General features: G+C 41.1%; 1 protein-coding gene across 2 annotated transcripts in view; it reads left to right on the top strand.

The window, feature by feature from the left end:
* znf609a (zinc finger protein 609a) overlaps positions 1-20,425 on the top strand; it is a 64,475-nt gene that overhangs the window by 22,602 nt on the left and 21,448 nt on the right. The window contains exon 2 of one of the 2 annotated variants that reach the window (XM_050073802.1): positions 12,332-13,177. In XM_050073802.1, the coding sequence (XP_049929759.1) occupies positions 12,449-13,177 (729 nt within the window). In that variant the 5' untranslated portion in view covers positions 12,332-12,448. Of the gene's footprint in view, positions 1-12,328; positions 13,178-20,425 lie in introns of both variants that reach the window. The other variant, XM_050073800.1, reaches the window with a different exon arrangement.

Below are 20,425 nucleotides of genomic sequence, written 5' to 3'. Positions count from 1 at the left end.
TCACTCAATTATGTCCATCGGGGAACTAGATATTTTAAATGGTTCGGCTCGCAAAAACGGAATTAAAATAAAACAAAATAAAATAAAAATAATATCCTGCGCCCAATAATTCGGTACAGGGTCGTGCCGAACTGAAAGTCGCGTACCGAACGGTTCGACACAAATACATGTACCGTTACGGCCCTAATAAATAAACAAAAATTAAAGACTACAGTTCTTATATTAAGAGGACAAAAAATGGCTTGATAAATACAGGAGAAAAAAAATGAGGTAGGAGGTCCCAACCTCTGCATTTCTTTATTTATTACAGCATTTATTTAATCTATGTTTATTCTTATTTATTAATACTTAATTTTTCGTCTTCCACACTTTTGGCTCCTGGGATCAGACATGTTTTTGTTCAGCTCAACATGACTTCCAAGCCGATGGTCTAGACGTGATGCAGTGTTGGTTTAAACCCTGACCTTTGACCTCTACTAGAGCAGAGCTGCTGGACAGCAGCCCCAGGGCAAAGTGTGACCTTTGACCTGCAGTGACAAGAGTGTCTTCACTATAGTTAATCATTTTGGGAAATACGCTTTGATGTTCTGCCACTGAATTAGATTTAGATTAAACTGATACCACTCTGATCTCCGTGGGGAAAATCTGACTCTACAGACAGCAGCTGGTTAGCTTAGCTTAGCATCAAGACTGGAAACAGGGGGAAACAGTTAGCCTGGCTCCTACCAGCCCCTCTGAAGCTCTCTGGGCAGCACATTACCTCTTGTTTATTTAATCTGGACAAAACCTGAGGTGTAAAAATGACAACTCTTTGTTTTACTGGAGGTCATGTCCTGGACTGTCAAGTGGCTGCAGACAGTAACTTCCTGGTCTCTCCGCTGGTTGCCTGGCAACTGGTCCCAGCTGAGAAATAGTTGATTTAAAAATGGTTTAACAGGGTGTCTGCAAGTCCCTAAAAAGTCTTAAAATGTCTTAGAAGACATTAAATAGTCTTAAATTGGAATTTGTTAGGTCGTTTCTGCCACACACATTTGATCTAAATTTCATTTATCTTTATTTATTTTATTTTATCAAATAAGTTGAGTTCTTTTGCATCAAAGTCCACATTTCTGTGGAAGTTAAGCATGATACCTATAGACACCCTGTTGAAGTGAACTGTTTTGTGTGGTGAACTTTGGATGGTACTGAAGGCAGTGCCGTTGTCAGTCTTAAGTAAAGTAGGATCAGGTCTATATTCAGCAGGGGAGCAGCTCCACTTGGCTCTGCTGTGACTTCTCCATCTTCTCCATCTCCCTGCATCTCTTTCTCAGACTAAAGCTTGGCGTGTTCATACTGACAGAAAGCATCCAAAAAAATATGTTCTCATTGTTGGATTTGATTACTTCCTTGCAAATAGTTACAATTTTGGCACAACTTTTGCAACTTTTGCACAATTTGGTGTATAGATTGCCTGTTTTTTTGCCGATGGTTTATTCACCAAAGTCACACCATTTGTTGTCTTTTATACAAACACAAACAACAGGCAAAGATAGTGTGTGTTCCACTTAGGGGGGAGATGGTTTCCAAGAGGAATCCATGTGGGAATAATCCTGCTGAGTCGTAGTGATGGGGTTATAGTGTAGGTCCATAGCAAATGATGATATATTTCCCTGCTGAGTGGTGAGAAGATGTGTGCTCCTGTATGACAGCAGAGATTAGAAACTCACAGACGCCTTTTGTTCTCTTATTGAAACTGTGATCGTCCTGCAGAGCATCACTAAACAAACAGACAGACTCAGTTAGCGCTCAGTGTTTGACAGCAGGTCAAATATCTGAGTAAGGATGATTTATTTGTTTCTCATATACAGAAATAATAAAGTGTATCTCTGTTCAGTGGAATCTGACTGGTTTATACTGTGAGCTGGCTGCAGGTGAAGATAGTAGCTGCACATTCACTACTTTAACAGCACCTCAAAATAAGTAGGTGTTAATTGTGTCGGAGGTTCCGTCAATTTGTGAGGTGGTGTAAACTGTTTCTGTATTTAAATTTAATCGTCTTTTGAGTAGTTGTGATTTGTTTTGTCTCAGACGGCAAAAGTTCCTTTTTGTAGAAAAATGGTCAGTGGATGTTTAATATTTAATACTATGTATGATTGACAGTTTCAACATGTGTATAAAGTTCTGACATCTGTGTTTCAAGGTTTTTGTATCTCACATACTCAACATATCTCTACACTGTGCAGTGAGATGTTTTGTCTGCCAGAACTGTGGCATAATGAATACAAAAATACAATATGTACAACAATGATAAGATGATATGCGTTGTGTCTAAACAATTCCAATAAGTTTATTCCAAATGAGAAGGAAAAAAGTATACTTGTCTGCATCACTTGGGTTTGGTTCATAACTATTGCAGATCACTGATCAGATACCTGAGTTTTAGTACGACACCAACATGTTCCTTTTATGTAACACCAAATACCAAAGGAACATTTTAGAAGCGGAACTTCTCAAATGCTTAACATTGTCTTAACACAAGTGTTTGTACAATAAAGTAGTACCAGTATATTCTAATAGTCTCATTAATGACTGAAATCAGAAAGCATCTTGTCAATGAGTAATCAAACAAGATAACAAATCTGACATTTGATGTCAGCGTCAGCACTTCATAGTTTTCAATTGTCTGTGCTACTGACACATTCTTGTTTGGTACCAATGAATTTAGATCTCAGCCATGACTCCACACTTATTTAGGAGCTCAGCAGCTGACGGGCTCTTCTGGATGAGTTTTTTATCAGCAGTGATAGTAAATTTGTTATCTCATAATACTATAACATTAAGTGGCTTCTTGTCATCACTAACGTGCCCTTGTTTATGTGCTGAACAGTTCTCATGCCGTACATTTTTTATGCTGAGTGAGCGCATTGTGGTGAGGAAACCTGCCATACGGATATTTGTTGGGTTGAATGTGATGAAACTCAGACTGAAAATGGCTGTTAAAGGTCATCAGACTCAGTCCAGTGAACGTCTGTTTGATTCTTTTGTTACCTTCTCTGATGTGGTTCACAGGTTTCTGAGCTTGTTCGTATTCTTTTTGTGGCTTTCCTGATTTTATTTGCACATAATAGTAATGCCGTAGACCTGCAATAGAAAACCTAAACTACAGTTTTTGGATATTTTTTTGTGACTTCAGGTGCACAGTTGCACATTACACAAAAGTAATAAAATACAGTATTCTAGATAAAGTTTCCTGTAGCTTTTCAGAGTTAGATCTGTAATGATTATTTTCATTATTGATTAATTTATCCTCATTTGCTTTATTAAAAACTTGCTTAAAAAAAGCAAAAATAACCAACTAATTGGTTTCCTTTTAAATTTCCTACAGTGACCAGGCTCCTTTTGCTACTTTTACCACCTAATATTTTGCTTTTCGGGGTATTTGATGCATTGCTGTGAGGTGTGTGTGTGTGTGTGTGTGTGTGTGTGAGAGACTATAATAATAACATGAATAAGGCTCAGGTGATCACAAATTGACAGTAGCGTTTTATTTTCTGTGGTTAAGTTATGTTAGTTTTGCTCCAAAAAATAAACACAGCAAATAAAATGCTGCACCCAGCTTGTGAAAGTCTAATCAGCCTTCATATTGATTTACATTCTCTGCTGATTTTCAACAAGCTCTGTGTCACTGCAGTGTGGGCAGTTTATGCAGAGTGTCCGTCTTCCTCCACACTCATCCACCAGCAGGTGTCTCGGGGTTTCACATCATCCTGCGGACTTTTGCTAGCTGAGTGGGGAGCTCCAGGTGCTGAGCTTTATTGATTTGCATTTAATGCTACTGCCCACATTGCAACGACACAGAGCTGGTTGAAAACGTGCATAATTAGCAATAATTAATGTACATTCTTTAGGAGCCCTCATCTCAACTAGCAGTCATATTGATTAACGTTAATCTGTGTTGATACTGATTTATGCATTGATGTTGTGCTATGGCGGTAGACGAGTTTGGTTTTTCAACAGTGGCGGAGTTTTTGTCCCAAACTTTGGACACTTTGGCATTTTCTCTGGCCTGTCTCTTCTCTTCTCCCTCCGCTATTTTCTTTCTCTTCCTTCATTTTGCAGTCTGCCCCATCAAATCATGTCTATTTTAAGCATAGATGCACAATTTTGAGGTGCCTTCTTCACGAAACACCTGTCCACAGTGTGAGCCTATTGTGCCACAGTAATGATCATCTGCGTGAAACAAAATTAGAAAGTTACAAATTTAGAATCTTTTACTGTTTTGTCTGCTGGATAACTGTCTTATCCCTAAAAATCTGTGATGTTGACATTGTGGTCAGCTAAACTTGTCCACCACTGAAACTTCAGTCGTAGATACTCTTCGGTACAAGTTTAAATAGAAGCAGTTTTACACAGAGCCGGTTTACCAGCAGTCCACACAGAGCCGGAGCAGCAGCAGTCACTCAGCTGCAGCTGGCATCCTCCCAGCCTCCTCTCCCTGCTCCTGCAGCGCAGCTCTGCCTGGTGTAAATCATCAGGAGCTCTGACAGCGTGTTAATATCTGGGCGAGGATTCACTCTGCCTGGGACATGTAGTTTATAGCCTGCAGAGTCCAAAGATGCTTGCTGGCTCGTCTGTGTTGAGTTGTGGAACGGTGCAGGCCAAGTTTCCATCAGAGCAGCCCGGATGATTTGTCCTGCTGCCGGGGAGAAGCCTGGCCGGCCGGGCTTGGCGGGACCAGAGCTTCTTCCACTCATTTCCATATAAAGAAGCTCCTCAGTGGCTGACAGCGAGGCAGGCTGCTCAGAGAGGCGGCCGGCCTGTGGAGGTCCTGCCACCACGCCGCTTTTAATTAAGTGTGGCATTAGAGGCAGTAAAGCAGAAAGTCTGATCTGAGAGCAGCTCTGCAGTCTGGATGCCACCAGCTAATCCACTCAGTCATTTTAACACAAGCAGCTTAGGAAGTGGTGTGCGAGTCTGAACACCGGAGGCACAGCGTGGGACGTGTTCATGTTTGCTGCTTCGCAGGCAACACAGATAGCTCACATCCAACTCCTCTTCCCTCCAATAATATTCTAACATTTGCTTGTTTATGTCACTTAAGTGCTAAAATAATTCATTAATGAATCAGCCATGGGGCTGCATTTTATTTTTAACTTAAATGCATAATATTATTAGTCACAAATGAAGAAATCTTGGTTAGAGAACAAGAAAACAATCAGATCAGACTGTACCAACTGTCGGTCAGTTTTCAACACAATGTGCAGGATCTGAAACAATTAGTCTAAATTATTCTTCAGCTATTTTGCTAATTAATTCATCGTTTGTGTCATTTTTCAAACAAAATGCCGGTCATTCAGCTTCTCAAATGTGAGGATTTGCTTCTCTTCTCTGTTTTTCATCACAGTGAATATTATATTTTTTGGTTCGCACTGTCGGTCCCAAAAAAACAAGAGATCCTGGGGAATTGTGATGGACATATTTCACTATTTTTTGATGTTTTCTAACGTAAATAATCAAATGATTAACTGGTAAAATTATTGTGTGGTTTATTGACAAGCCCTACTCTGTCCCTTATGATAGTCTGTGCCAGAACAGTGTTGAATTTCAATAGCCAGCCCAAATCTATTGACAGAAAATTAATCAACAAATTTGATCATTGATTAACTGACTTAACTTTTGTCAAGGTTTTATTTTTCATAAAGTGAATTTGCTGTTTTTCTTTATTTTTACAGAGCTGAAACAATTAGATAAAGGGATACTTTACCCATTCTCAACCAGGTCTCAACCATCTAGGGTTGCAGTGATATACTTGTTTCAAGGAATACCGTGACATAAAAGTTGATGGTTATCATACCGTGTACATTTGCTTATCTAGGTTACCTAAAAAAATTTGCAACTGGACGGAAAATATCCCCTTTATTTTAGTTTAAGTAACCCTTCTGTTTTCATTCCTTTAAGGGTCGTTCTGACTGTTAATAATAAATTGTGTAACACCGTGATAACGTTAAGCCGTAATTCTTTCTGAGATGGTTAACATACCATGAAACTTTCATACCATTGCAACCCTAGAACCATCGCAGTCTGTGCTCATGACACAGGCAAGGAGCTCCGGGAACTGTCGACACGGGGGGGATCCTTAACTGTGTCCATCTGAACACATTCCCCACACCATGGTGACACAGACCTGGTTGAAAATCAGTAATGTATCCTTTAAATCAACACACAAAAAATTAACCTGCAACAAGTTTTTGATAATCAATTAATCGTTTCAGGTTTTTAAGCAAAAATACCCCAAATGTTCTACTACCAGCTTTTAGATCCTAGTCCATTCAAGTGTTGTCTCTTCCTGGCTTTAAAGGCTACTTTACAGTAACATATGTCAGTTTCTTAAATTACCAGACTGTTCTATTATTTCCTTTACCCACTTAGTCGTTCTATTCACATTAATGATGATTATTTATCAAAATTTTATTATGTAAATATTTTGTGGAAGCACCAATAGTCCCTACAATATCTTTCCAATTTCGATGTTGAGGTATCTGGTCAAAGATATTGTAATATTTTATTTTTTCCATATCGTCCAGCCTTAGTTGGTTAAACACGTTATGCTCTTGTACATTATTCTAATCAGTAACTGCTGTTTCATCAACAAAAGATTATTCTATAGTAAAAATAATTCTTCCTTGCACCCTTACAATATTTGAAAAGAATCTCATCCAGTGTAGTTTGGTGTCTGTTTGTCTTTGCTGTGTATTTGTTGAGCATTCTGTTTGTGTTTTCCGTGTCGTTTGTGGTGTGTTGTCAGTGTTTGCTCCATGTTGTCGGTGCGTTCTCTGTGTGTTTTGTTGAAGCATTTGAAGTCGTGTTATTAGCAGCAGGATTAGCACTGCCCCCCTCCTCCTGTCTGACCATCTGGCTTCTCAGCCACTCAGGCGCAGGCGGAGCAGGGTTCAGAGTGTTATTGGCCGGGCTGAGCTGTAAGGGTGTTAAGTAATGCTCCTGCCACATGGGGTCAAAGGTCAACCTACAGGGTCCGAGTTAAAAGGTAAAGCCAGCAAAAATATGACGCTAACACTTAGTTTTATCCTTACTTTAATAAATGTTGAAATGAACTTTGGATGTTTTGTCACAGTCTGAGAGAACGCATCATCAGCATCACTTTGAGTTTCATAAATGGATTTGTTGTGCTTGTAAAACATCCCAGCAGATTCAGAGTCAGATCTTTGTCTCTGTTTGGGCTCGAAGTGGAAATCCCAGTCAGGCCTTAATCTAATCAGCTGTTCGTTGGATGAAAGCCACCCTGTCAAATACATTTCATAACAATTTGTAATATGTTTTCAAATTACGCTGCTGACAGACAAACAGGCTCAGTAACTGCTGGAAACATTTCTTCCTCAGGCGCAGTTATAACAGACAAACTAAAAAAAGATAAGAAAAGCTGTTATTTATGCGACCGGACCAGAATCCATCGAACACAACAGGTTCTTGAGACTCCTGCAGTCCTGTTGAAAAGTTTCAATCAGGTGTCAGTGATGTTGGCGTAATTGTAGGACTGAGGAGGAGCTTGTTATTGTCGGCATGTTGTTGGAGCTGTTGAAGTGAGCACGAGCTGAGCTGCAGGTGTTCATATAAAGAGTACTGATGCAGGTTTTGATGTTCTGAATGAAGTTTCAGTCAACAGTAACTGCTGCGTTTTGCTACCTGAGTTCCATCTGCTGCTATCTTTAATTTTGTGAAGAACCTCAATGAAATAAACTTTCCCACTCACCCACAGTGTCTCTCCTGTAAGATTTTTCTCACTTTGTTTTTTGAATCATAATTCTTATTCTTAGTTTCCGCGATGGAAATAAGAAAACAGTTGAGTTTGTGGCCTGGGCGGGTGATTTTAAATGATGATATTATATGACATATGTCAGGGTTCAACATTAAAGTTTTTTTTTTTTCCTTCACTTGTCCAGTCAGGCAAATAGGTGAAAAATCTACATGTCTGTGGTCAATTTTAACTCACCCTATATAAATTGTTTTATTTATAAGGGCCGCACAATTACGGACAAAATGATAATCACAATTATTTTGATCAATATAGACGTCACTAGGCCTGTCACCATAACAAATTTTGCTGGGTGATTAATTGCGTCAGAAATTATTGCGATAATCGATAATATTGCGTAGTATTGAGCTTTTGAGACCATTTTTATTAATGTTGTAATTTTGCTGTTTTTAGAACATTTTTTAAACTTACATAATGATAATAAAGGCATAATGATGCAAGTGCACCCTTTTAAAGAGAAATAAACATTTATTTAACAAGAATATTTAGGAATGCAAAAAAGACAATTTAAATATCTGAAATAACACGTAAAAATATCGAAATAAAAACAAAAAATAGACTGTCAGTCTCTCACTCAAAAACCAAAACACTCACACAGGGGCCGTGGCGTTTGGTTTAGGAACAAGTTCCATGTCTTTCTCTTACGCTCATCTGTTTTCTTTTTTCTCCGCCTCGTCTCCCCCTCACGATCGCACTGTGTGTGTGTGTAGCCCATAGCCCCGCCTCCCAAACAGAGACAAAGGCACTCGATGACAAGAGCTTTCCCTCCGTTCATTACGCTAATGAACCAACTCACCTGGCTGCCAGACGATGCACGGCAGTGAACACTCTTGTCGTCCAGTCTCTTTGGTGGAGAGAGACGAGGAAAACAAACACGCATGAATATGGCAATTAATCCCTTTTAATTTCCCGTGCAATTAACCGACTTATCGCATATCGCAACAGGCCTAGACATCACGATTACTAATCACGACTATCGATTGTTTTTAGGGTCAAAATATTTTCATTGCACTTTCACATTGAATTAAACAGAGCACAACTTCCACTGGAATGTTGTGTTACATTCCTACGAGTTAACAAATCTTTGCATCAAAATAAGACTTAAATTAAGGTTCTCATTCCCCTGAATTAAGTGCATCACCTATGGATACATATCCACCACTTTATTTTTTTATTTTTTATTTTTTTTACAAAGTCATAGTACCATGACATGCTGCCGCGTCACTGTCATGGATGTCTGATGTCCTGTAGCTGGACAAGGACGCAGGTTCAGTGTTGAATAGATGAATATAATTCTGTGGATAATTTTCTCCTTGGTCTACATTCATCGTTCTGCATATTAAGGGTTTTTTCAGTTGGTTTAACAAGTTAGTTGTGTTGCTTTGTGACACAGACACACGTCTCATGCCTTCTTTGCATAGGATTTGTTCTTGCCTAAATCCGAAATACTTCCAACAATATATGATTTTGGTTAATAATGGATGATTTCCGTTTTGCCTGTCACAACATTCAGGAAAGTTTTTCACCGGCTGCTGCCGCTGTAGGGTGCACACATATTAGGCAGCTCTTCAAAAGTGGATGCTAGCTGTTAGTTTTCAAGCCCTGGATTTGATATGCAGTGGAGATTTCTATTAGAAGAGCACACATTTTTAACATCAATATCACAGCTGATCATGTTCGTGTAATTGTGGGAAGCCCAAATCATGATCGTGGCTAATTTTCAATGCAGCCCTTTATCTGCCATGCAAGCACGATGCTGTTGGCTCTTGGTATGAAACTCCAGCGATGTTTTTCAGAAACTTAATGTGCATCTGGAAAAAGGACTTTTTATTTGCCTTGCTCTCAAACTTGCAGCAAACTGCTTAGTACATAGTTGGAGTTTCAGCCCCATCCTCTGACTTCACTCAACCAAACTCCTGTTTCCAGGTAATTGAAATGCTCACTTGTGTAAAGAAGACTCACTCCTTAGCTACTTCCATCATCAGCTCCACAAAAACTAAAAAAAATACTCAATGCCCAATTTGGCATTTTACTTGCCCTAGTGTCTGTCAAGCTGTAAATTATTAACAATATTAATATGAGAAATCTCCCAGTAGACGTTCAGTCTGTGTAAACTCCTGTGTCGTCTGTTTACTTCATGTGGTGACACTCGGAACCTTAATTAGCATCAGTTTTGAGTCAGTCGGGCTGTAGGTTGTTAACATCACATTCCACCCCCTTCTATCCGCTCCCATGGCTCTGCCAACAGCCCCGTATTGTCAGAGGAGGTCAGGGGTCACGTCCCTCTATTCATATGATAAGTGGCCTAAAGGAGGCTTTAGAGGAGGGGTGCGTCTGCTCCCTCATGCTGCCTGTCACAGAGGACTGCTGGGAAAAAAGCCTCGCAGTGAATGGCTGTGATCCCTCGTCAATACGGTCTTTATGTCAGGAGCAATAAACCTCCTCCACCCACTTTACCAGTCTGTCCCAAGGAGGCACACAACAGGAAGTAACAGAGCAACTCTCTGATCTCAACAAACAGGACTCAAAGCCTCCAGGACACTTTGACTTATCTGCAGCGGTCTGTCTCAGAGGCTTCAGATATACGACTGAAACACATGATCAGGGGTTCCAGCAGTAATCGATTATCAGTCATCACTGATAGCACCCTGAGACCGAGTAGTAAAAATAAGTTTTAAATCAAATGGCAATGCCACAAGGCACATTTTCAGCTCTTGTGAATGGGCTCTGACACACACAGTAAAATGATGGAAGCAATGTCTTCACAATGTCTGTACAGTTTAATAAGTGAAATAAGATCTGGACTTGGACTTTAAGGAAAGACATCTCTGTCCCACCATTCCGCGATGGTACCTTTTATACACAATTACAAAGAAGCATAACAGCGTGAAATCCTCGCCCTGGAGAGGCAGTGTAAAAGAGGCTTCAGAGAAACTTGGTCACTGAGGCGCATGTAAGCATTTGACCTCAAATTGCTCCTGATGTGTGTTTATACCGGTGGAGCAGGGCTAAATACACTGATGGTGTAAACACAGCGTCCCTGTCTCAAGTCTGTTTTGGGACCTTTGCTGCATGACATGCATCCTTGCTCCCCTCATTTCCTGTTCAGTTCTATTTGAAAAATTCCTCAAAATGCTTTAATTGAGCACATCATTAAACAAAGTGAAAGATATTTTCTCATTTCGATTAATTTAGTAGCTAAATAGAACGATATGCTCAAAATGAAGGTGGAGCTGCCAGGTGAGCAGACCCACCTGTCACAATCACAGAACCACGTTTTCCTTTCCTCTTAAGCAGGATTTATACTTGTGTGGCAGAACCCATGCCGTAGCCTACACACATCACCTGCGCCGTTGTGAGCATTTATACTTGTGCTGTGGTGTGTCTGTGTCACTCTGCAGTTACACCTCCAAAACACTAGTCTGCGGCGGAATTCCTGTGACGTGCCGTAAAGTTTAGCTGATTCAAAACACACATTAAACATGGCTTGATAGAGACCATTTCAAACACAGGTTCACAACTTGGCTTCACTATAACTAGCAGCATTCACAGACCAAATACTTTATCTGGACACATTTTCCCCACAAATACAACATGCTAACATTCTTAGCACAAGCCTATGGCATTTTACATTGTATAGATTAGCCTAGTGGCCAACAAACTTTCCCTCTTCTCATATGAAGCCAGGGACAACAGCAACATTTAACAAAGGTGAAGTTACATCGATGCAGAACCTACGCCGTAGCTACGACGTCGATTCAAAGCAGAAGTATAAATTCCACCATAAAGGGACATGAATTAATTTCAGCCCAGTGTTGTATACAAAATGCTGTGCGATCTGACAATAAATTGTAAATGGAATATCTTGGGGTTTTAAGGTTGTTTGTAGAGATGTACCGATACCACCTTTTCCTTCCCGATACCGATTCCGATCCCTAAACCTTAGGTGTCTGCCGATACAGAGTACCGATCCGATACAGTGCATAAAATAAAAATGGATGGGGTATGAATTGTTGTATGTCTCAACTCCTAAAACTCTATGTAAAATATTAAGAAATAAATACATAATAGTAGAATGAATGCCATAAAACGTTTTTTTATTATTATTATTATTATTATTATTATTATTATTATCCAGTGTTGACACAGATCAAGACACAGGTTAAAGTGCAGCCACACAATCTGGTAAAAAAGACATTTTAAAGGCTACAGTAGAATGCTTTTTAAACTCCGTTTCTGTTTCGTTTGCCTGTAGCGTGCGTATGCGTAATGACGTGAGGCATTATGTGGTATTGGATTGGACATAGGCTGTATTTGCTGATACCGCATTTTAGGCAGTATCAGGGGCATCTCCGATACTGGTATCGGTATTGGTACAACTCTAGTTGTTTGTCAGACAAAACTTGTGAACTTGATATGATTTGAGATGAGCATCAATGATGAAATTAATTATTATTCCTGGCCCTACTCATGTTTCATTGTTTATTCTGTATCTAACATGTCCTCTGTCCTGTTCAGCAGGCGATGTGGGATGCAGGGAGGAGGCGCGGGGTCCAGCCCTGAGGAGGCGTCCTGCGGCTGGGAGGAGCGCGGCCCTCCTCTGGCCCTCCTGCGGCGCTCCGGGACGCTCCTACTAAGATGTCCCTCAGCAGCGGCCCTGCAGGCGGGAAAGGTGTGGACTCCAACGCGGTGGACACGTATGACAGCGGCGATGAGTGGGATATCGGTGTTGGCAATCTGATCATTGACCTGGACGCCGACTTGGAGAAGGACAAACTAGAGATGTCGAGCAGTAAGGAGGGAGGGGGCATGGCCGCCCCTCCCAGCGCTGTGGCTGCTTTACCTGACAATATCAAGTTTGTTAGTCCTGTAGCCGCCACGCAGGGCAAAGAGAGCAAATCTAAATCCAAACGTAGTAAAAACTCTAAGGAGAGCGTTAAGGCCCCAGTCTCAGATGGAGCTAAGAAGGAGGTTCAGGGTCGGGCCCCCGGGGACCCGCCACCCCAAAACCCCAACTCTACCCCCACTAAAGGAACTGACAAGTCCAGTAAACCCTCCCGTACCCTCCCCGCTGTGAAAAAGGACAAGGATGGGGTGTCTGGGAAAACTAAGAAGGAGAAAATGGAGGTTGTGGCCACAGGAGTGGTCAACACTGAGAAAGAGGCTGTGGCCCCCATCCTGCCGCTGGGGGCCCCACGCAGCGGCCCTTTCGAGGGCCAGCAAAACCCAGAGTTAGCTGCAGCCGAGCAGCTTGGGAATATGGCACTGGACTCGGCAGGGATTGGCCAGCCTGTTGCCATGACAACAGAGCAAGAGGAGGTGGACAACGGTGAATGCCGGAATCTGAAGAAAGTGGTCGGTGTGAAGGTAAGAGACAGGGTTTATTTTTATCTTCTAAAAATGTGTTATTACTCCTCGCTGTGGCTTGTGCAGTCATCCTTGCTGAAGGACACTTGAGTGCGAGTCTCTCACTGAATTTGTGGTTTTAATGTTTCCTGTTTGTGTGTGTTGGTGTGTGGAGCAGAACTGTGCTGCTGTCTTAACCAGAGCTCCTAAAGGAAAAAAAAGATATCAATGTCAAGAGACACTTGTGGTTAAATACAGAGCAGATAAGATGTGTTGCTGGATTTGGAGCTTGTCATTTGAATCTTAAAGCAGGTGGATGATCTCACCTGATCCAACAGATAACTGATCAGTGTTCTGCTCTCCGTATGCAGACACAAAGTTGGGGAACTCACAAAAGACAGATTAAAAAGATCAAATCAAACTGGAAGCAGCAGAGATTTTGATATTCTGATATTGGATCCTAGAATTCCCATAATGCAATCAGAAGCTTCTCTTTTTGAGACCCTACCTGCTAAATGTCCACCTCTGTTAACTGAGATAATTCCAATGACATTGTTATGACAAAAGTTTTTTTTTAGACTTGTCAAAGTTGCTCCAGAGACAGAAGAAGCTGAGCAGTTCTCCTAGTGATAATGAACTGACCTTTATGTGTTGACCTTAACCCGCTTATTTAGCAACGACACTAATTATAACATCCTTTTGCCATTGCCTAAATGAAGTTCTACTTGTATGTGCATGTACGTATCAGTGATGTAGGGCTGGGTGATACATTGAATTAATTAGAAATTACTTTTTGCATGTCATGTAAAAAATTTACAACAAGCTCAAAAGTAAGGGTGTAACGATCGATTAAATTCTGTGTCATCATCAAACAAGCAGCAGGCAGATAACAGCAAGCAGCTGAAAAAAAAGTCAATGAGGTAAATGTTATTCACTCAGGAATGAATCAGCAGTGTGGAAATATTTGGATTTCAGAGAAAACACGGGTCAACAGACGACACACGTCATATGAAAACAATGACGTTATGAGACAGGACAGGACTACCAGGATGCAGTGGTCAAGCCATTCACTCTATTTTCTCACAACAGCAACATTTGCTGCTGTGTTTCAACAATGTTCAGCTGAAAAACGTGCTTGCAGGCTGAAATTGAACTGTGCTGTTCTGTTGGGAGATGCAGTGACTTAAATATAACATATGTTAAATATATGTGATTTGTTAAGCTGTGCTCCATGCTGCTAGGCTATTTGTACAATGTAAAACTGCTTCAGCTAATAATGGGTGACTAGCAAAAACAATTGTTTTGGATATGAATCTTGAGAGTTATTATTGAGCCAAATTTATACTTTTGTTAAGTGCTTTATGGCTGTTGGGAGAAGTTTGCTTTCAGGGCTTTAGCCCAGATACCCCTGAAGCTTTTGGAAAAAGACGATGGTTTGGGTTGAAATTACAAGATTTCTTCCAGAAATTACTCTCTGACAGAAAGCCCTGAAGGCTAACTTATTCCATGTGCTGTTATATGTGTGTTAGTGGAGTCAGTTTGAACTATCACATTGTGATAAAACTTTTGATTTACACCCCTACACTAAAGTTTATTTTATGTCAAACGGTAACATAGATAATGGCTGCTGCATTAGGGGCTGTACACATGCGGTTTCATCAACCGCCTGGAAAATGCGAGGTCGGCAGTGGGCGCTACTTTTGTGCCTTTTTTGAGCAAGCTTTCAGGAGTGTGGCGGCAGGTTGCGTTTGAGGTTGCCAAGCATCCTTAAAAATCACTGTATTATAGCCTATTTACCTGAAATCCTGAGTGCAGAGCTCATCTTCTTCCAGTAGCAGTTTTTAAGTGTGTGGGTATAACCTACGTCGGACAGATGAAAAGCTCTGGCAACCCTGCACGAAAATGATCAACTTTTCGTTTTTACCACAGACTGATATGTACGGAAGAAGGGATTGGTTGCTCCTCGTCACATGACATGCAGTGGGCGTTGCTGCATTTCAAATGTTGTACTCAGTTTATCTCAAGGCGCAGCCGTCGTGCCCTGAAAAATAGGCATTTGGGAATGTGTGCGCCGCAACAGCATTGCTCTGGCGTTTGACTGCACCTATATTGAAAACAACAAATTTTAATGTGCAGAAACGCTGCATGTGTATGGCCCCTTAGCCCTACAGTCCTATGATGTGAATTTTTACACGACATGCACACCTGCCTGAGTCTACAGGACTGCTGTGACTCTGCTGTCTAGCTACTCAGGTGATCTCACAGTGAATTTTACAGTCACATCTACAAAACGGACAGACTGAAAAATATTTTGAACACTGATCTGAGCTCTGTTTGTGTTTGTTGAGATAGATCTTAGATATTATCACTGGTTAGGTGAAGCCACTGGAGTCAAAGGAATACTGTGTGGATCAGCAGTCAGCAGATATTATACTGAAGGAGACGGATTAATTAGACTTTTCTGCTCAGTCTGGGCTGAAGCAGATTACTGTAGAGGATGTCTGTGTTCTTTTTAGTTGAAGCATCTGGTGGTGACAGTCCATAGCTGTGTTGGATAACCTGTATTGTATGAATATGATGACGACAGCATCGCAGCTGTTTCAGGTCTGTTTTATTTCTGTAAGACCTAAAAACATGACGTTTCATTAAGCGGCTGCATTTTGCATATCACCCAGCCCAGGCAGAAAGTCTCTTAACAAAGAATCCGTCAGATGGTCAAATCCCAGTCCACACGCAATGCAAATAAAATTTTAATTTAATGTTGAGTTCTGTAGAGATGGACAATGCGTACAGAATGCAGAGAGCAGTTTATTTATGGCCTCTTTACAAGCTGTGTCTGGGTTATTACATTTCTTTTACTCTCCCCAATAAATATTTCAATAAACATCTAAAGCTCACAAAACAAGCTCCAGTAAAAGTAGATTTTACACATCCTTAAGTGGCTGCCATCATCATCTGTGAGCTCTTTGTAACATTTAGACAGTATTTTGGTCCATTAATGTCAGAATATTTCCTGATAATGATGAGTGTTTTCTAAGAAGGGAAAAGAGGAGATGAGATGAATTGTTTGTTGCTGCAGATCTGTGGTTTTCCTTTATAGAAGCACAGTTTTTTTTTGTTCTCCCCTGGGCTCTGAGCTGCTCAGCGTCTCCTCCGCAGCTGCTGTTCAGTCCAGCTTTCCTCATCTTCTTACCAAATTTAGCTTAGCGCTGAGGTTTCCAGCTCTGCCAAAGTGCCCAGGCTGCAGCTATCAGCTGATCAGAGCTGTCTGTTATCCAGCACCCCGGAGCTCTGCTGCCAAGTTCCAGCACTCGTGCTCTGTTTCCTTCGTCCAACTGGCTGACCTCCCCTGTCCGTCACACAGATTTCACTGCTGTCACCTCTGACCTCTCAGACACACGTAGACAGTGACTCTGCTGGCTGTTGGTGTCAGTTTCTTGACCTCAAAATGGCCACTAAAACTTTTAAACTGTCATCTAACATCTGAAACATTTTAAACTGACTGAAACGCTTGAGGGCTTTTGATTTGAATTAAAAACAGGAAGCATTGAGTTAAAAATATATATATTTTCATGTCTGTGACGTATTCTACCCACATAGACACTGGGACTGTAGTGTAAAGTATGAGGTTGCTGGTATGATGTCGTTATGACTTCAAGAGATCATTTTCAGTCTATTTTTGCTGGGAAACACAGGAAAAAATAGGCAACATGCCGAATCTCTAGATTAGTCCCGCCGAGCTGCGCTGTTCATGCTGGCGGTGTGGCCCGGCGTTCGTTACACAAAAGAGAATTCCAACAATAGGATGTATTGAGTAGCAACACATCTACTGTCCAGGTTGCTGAACAACAGCTAGTCCTAATCACTCTCCATTTTTAGATAATGCTTCTGTTGTTGATCCCTCCAGCTCATCCTGGAGACTTTTTGTCTGAGCTGCTCTTCAATGCAGCAGCACTAAGTCCTTATTGAGCCAACTTCTTCAACTTAAAGAGGCTGCTGCAGCAGGGTTTAATCAATTCAAGAATGAAGGTTAAATAAGCTGTTGATTCAACAGTAAATAGCCAGTAGATTCAAGGATAAACAGCTGCTAACTCGTCGTTAAACAGGCCGTAGATTCAAGGATTAAGTGCCTATTGATTCAAGGTTACACAGGTTGTTGATTCAAGGTTAAACAGGCTATTGATTCAAGGTTACACAGGTTGTTGATTCAAGGTTAAACAGGCTGTTGATTCAAGGATAATCCAGCTGTAGATTCAAGGACCAACTGGCTATTGATTCCAGGGTAAGCAGGCTGTTAAATCAAGGATAAACCAGCTGTTGATTCAAGGTTACACAGGTTGTTGATTCATAGTTAAATAGGCTGTAGATTCAAGGTTAAACAGGTTGTGATTCAAGGATAAACCAGCTGTTGATTCAAGGATAAACCAGCTTTTGATTCAAGGTTAAACAGGCTGTTGATTTGAGGTTTAACAGGCTGTAGATTCAAGGATAAACCAGCCATTGAATCAAAGCTTAACAGGCCGCTGATCCAAGGATAAACCAACTATTGATTCATAGTTAAACAGGCTATAGATTCAAGGTAAAAAAAAAAAAAGGGCTGTTGATCTGACCTTAAACAGGCTGTGTATTCAAGGTTTAACAGGCTGTTGATTCAAAACTAAATGGGCTGTTGATGTTAGGATAAGCAGGCTGTTGATTCAAGGATAAACTAGTTGTTGACATTTTTCACGTCACTATATCACCATTTAGAGTAATCTGATGTTTGTAAAGTCTATAAACACAATGATTGAACAAACGTTACTATTTCTGTGTGCACGTTTTGTAATTAATAACATGGTAATCGTAGATTAGCTGTGCAAACCGTTAGGTGTTAGCCCGTTAGCGGTGTCTGTAGCAACTCAGTAACTCAATAAACGGTCTGTGAAAAAAAGAAATTTTCCCAGCGGATATCTTAGTTACAACATGATTGAGCTAGCAAAGCAGTTGTGTGTTGCTATGTGTGGTATTTATTCAGTTTTGGGAAATCACAATGTCTAGAAAGCATCAGTGGCTGCAGCTGACAGGGACAGCTAACAGCCTAACAGCAGCAGCAAAGCTAACATCAGGACATCATCTGTTAAAAGCCTCCTGTTGTCGGATACGACATGAAACTACTCCAGTTAGCTCAATCATGTTGTAACTAAGACATCCGCTGGAAAAAATATTTTTTTCACGTTGACGAGACGGCTTTTTGGGTGGAGCGGTCGCCATGGACGCGGAGCTTGCTGTTTCTGTAGGTACACATTTCCTGGGGACACCTGCATGTCTCGGCCCCGCCCCCTCCATTGTGATTGGCTAAAGTGCAGCATCATTCAAACTCAAAGCCCCGCCCTCCCCCCTCTCTGTAGTCGTCTTTCACACAGGGCTGCCGACAGATTCTACAATGTAAATTGCAGAATCTGTCTTGACAGATTAAGGTTAAACAGGCTTTTGATTAAAGGTTCAGCTGGTTGCTGATTCAAAGTTTAACCTGCTGTTCCTTTAGTGTCAAATAGGCTTTGATTAAATGACTAAATGGACTGTTTAAGGTTAAAAAGCAGCAAAGTCCATCTTGAAATTGAAGCTCGAAGTGTCTTTGGTTGATGAATTGTGTTTTGATTGATTTCCTAAGTGAAACATAACTGAGGCGTAGTCTTCAAGCATCTTAATTTGACCCAGGCCGAGTCGCTGTCAGCTGAGTGCTGGTTTGAATTTCACAATAGAAATGTCTCTGAGTTCACTGTTACTGCTTGACATTTCCAAGAGCCACTTTCTGTTCCAACCACTGCAGCCAAATCAGCCCAGACAGGACACACTGAGTCTATTTCAACAGCACAGACAGAAACAGATGACACCACGTGGACCAAAAGTCAGACTAAACACAAAGTGAAGACTGTGGAAAAGAAGTGAAGTATTCTCTTTCTATTGGACAGTTTACAGTGGGGACAGACAGGACAGAGCACAGAGAGACAGTCCTTCCTGTGAACGGCTAAACTTGGACACAGTGACGTCACATCTGGATGTTTCCAGCTGCTCCGTTGGTGAAAATCATTTGGGTCTATTTTAGATTAATTCAACATTTATTTATTTTCAAAGGCTCGTTGAGGGCGACCCTCATTTTCAAGGACTTCAAGTCAATTAGGGCTGTACTATTTATCGTTTTCCTATAGTCATCACAATGTCATCGATGTTGGTTGGTCCACAAAAATATTTGGTGGCCACAGTTGTGTTGAAACTGTTTCCGAGATGTGTTAACACAACTGTAGGATCATTCTGTGGTGCTGGTGAACTGTGGGCCTTTTACTGTCAGGTGTTTCTGTTCTTTTGTCTATTCATTATGTCCCTGTTTCAGTGAGGCCAGGTTGAATAATAGAAACACCTGTCAGTACAACACAGCACAGTTATACAGCAGCACAAACTACATCCTTTGAAATTCTCCATATATAATAAAATGTTGTCTTGGACTTGGTTTTAGCGAGGTGTACCTAATAAACCCCAGTGTATATGCAGGTTAAAATTTATCTGCAATAAACCAAAATCAGAGCTCGCTGCTGGATGAACTGCACAGTTCTCTTGACATTAGAGATAGATCAGCCTTGTTTTTATAGCTCAGCGTATATTTCAGTCATGCTGACAATATCCTGAATTATTTCTTTCCACTAAAGTTTCACTGCGGCTGTCAAATATCGGCCAAATACTGTAAACTCCAGTCTGGAAGGTATAAAGGTGTGAAGAAGTGGCTCAGGCTAATCCTCCCTTTGCACATACAGCAGAGAGCAACACGCTCTGCTCTCTGGAGGCTCTCACAATGTTTTCTAGGAAACAGAAGAAGACGTGGCGGGTTAAGGTGAAAGTGCATTCACTGTAAAAGTAAATTAAAGCATCCTGAGAAGCTAACAGGCCCCCCGACACCTCGCCTCTGCAGCCAGTGTTCCTGGAAGTGTGTTCTCATGTCTGAAGCCTGCTACAGCTTCAGTCACGTTTCCTCTCCAGGAGAGAAACTACCTGCTCAGAATAGGTGAAATATTCCTTGAGGGTTTAACTCCAACAGACCTCGACTGGCTCAGTCTGTGCTGTTTAAAAACTGAGCAAAGTCACGCCTTTTTGTCTTCTTCATTTGTTAATTTTGGTTTTAAATTGGTCTTAAATTCGATCCCACAGTCCATTAAAAAATGAATTTAAAATTTAGCGTTCTGTCTCTCAGACCACACTGTCAGTCCTGGGCCTCCATCCAAAGACAGAGGGAGAAAT

The sequence above is a fragment of the Epinephelus moara genome, chromosome 20 (assembly GCF_006386435.1).
Source record: "Epinephelus moara isolate mb chromosome 20, YSFRI_EMoa_1.0, whole genome shotgun sequence".
Lineage (NCBI taxonomy): Eukaryota > Metazoa > Chordata > Actinopteri > Perciformes > Serranidae > Epinephelus > Epinephelus moara.
This window is presented reverse-complemented; position numbering and strand designations above follow the sequence as displayed.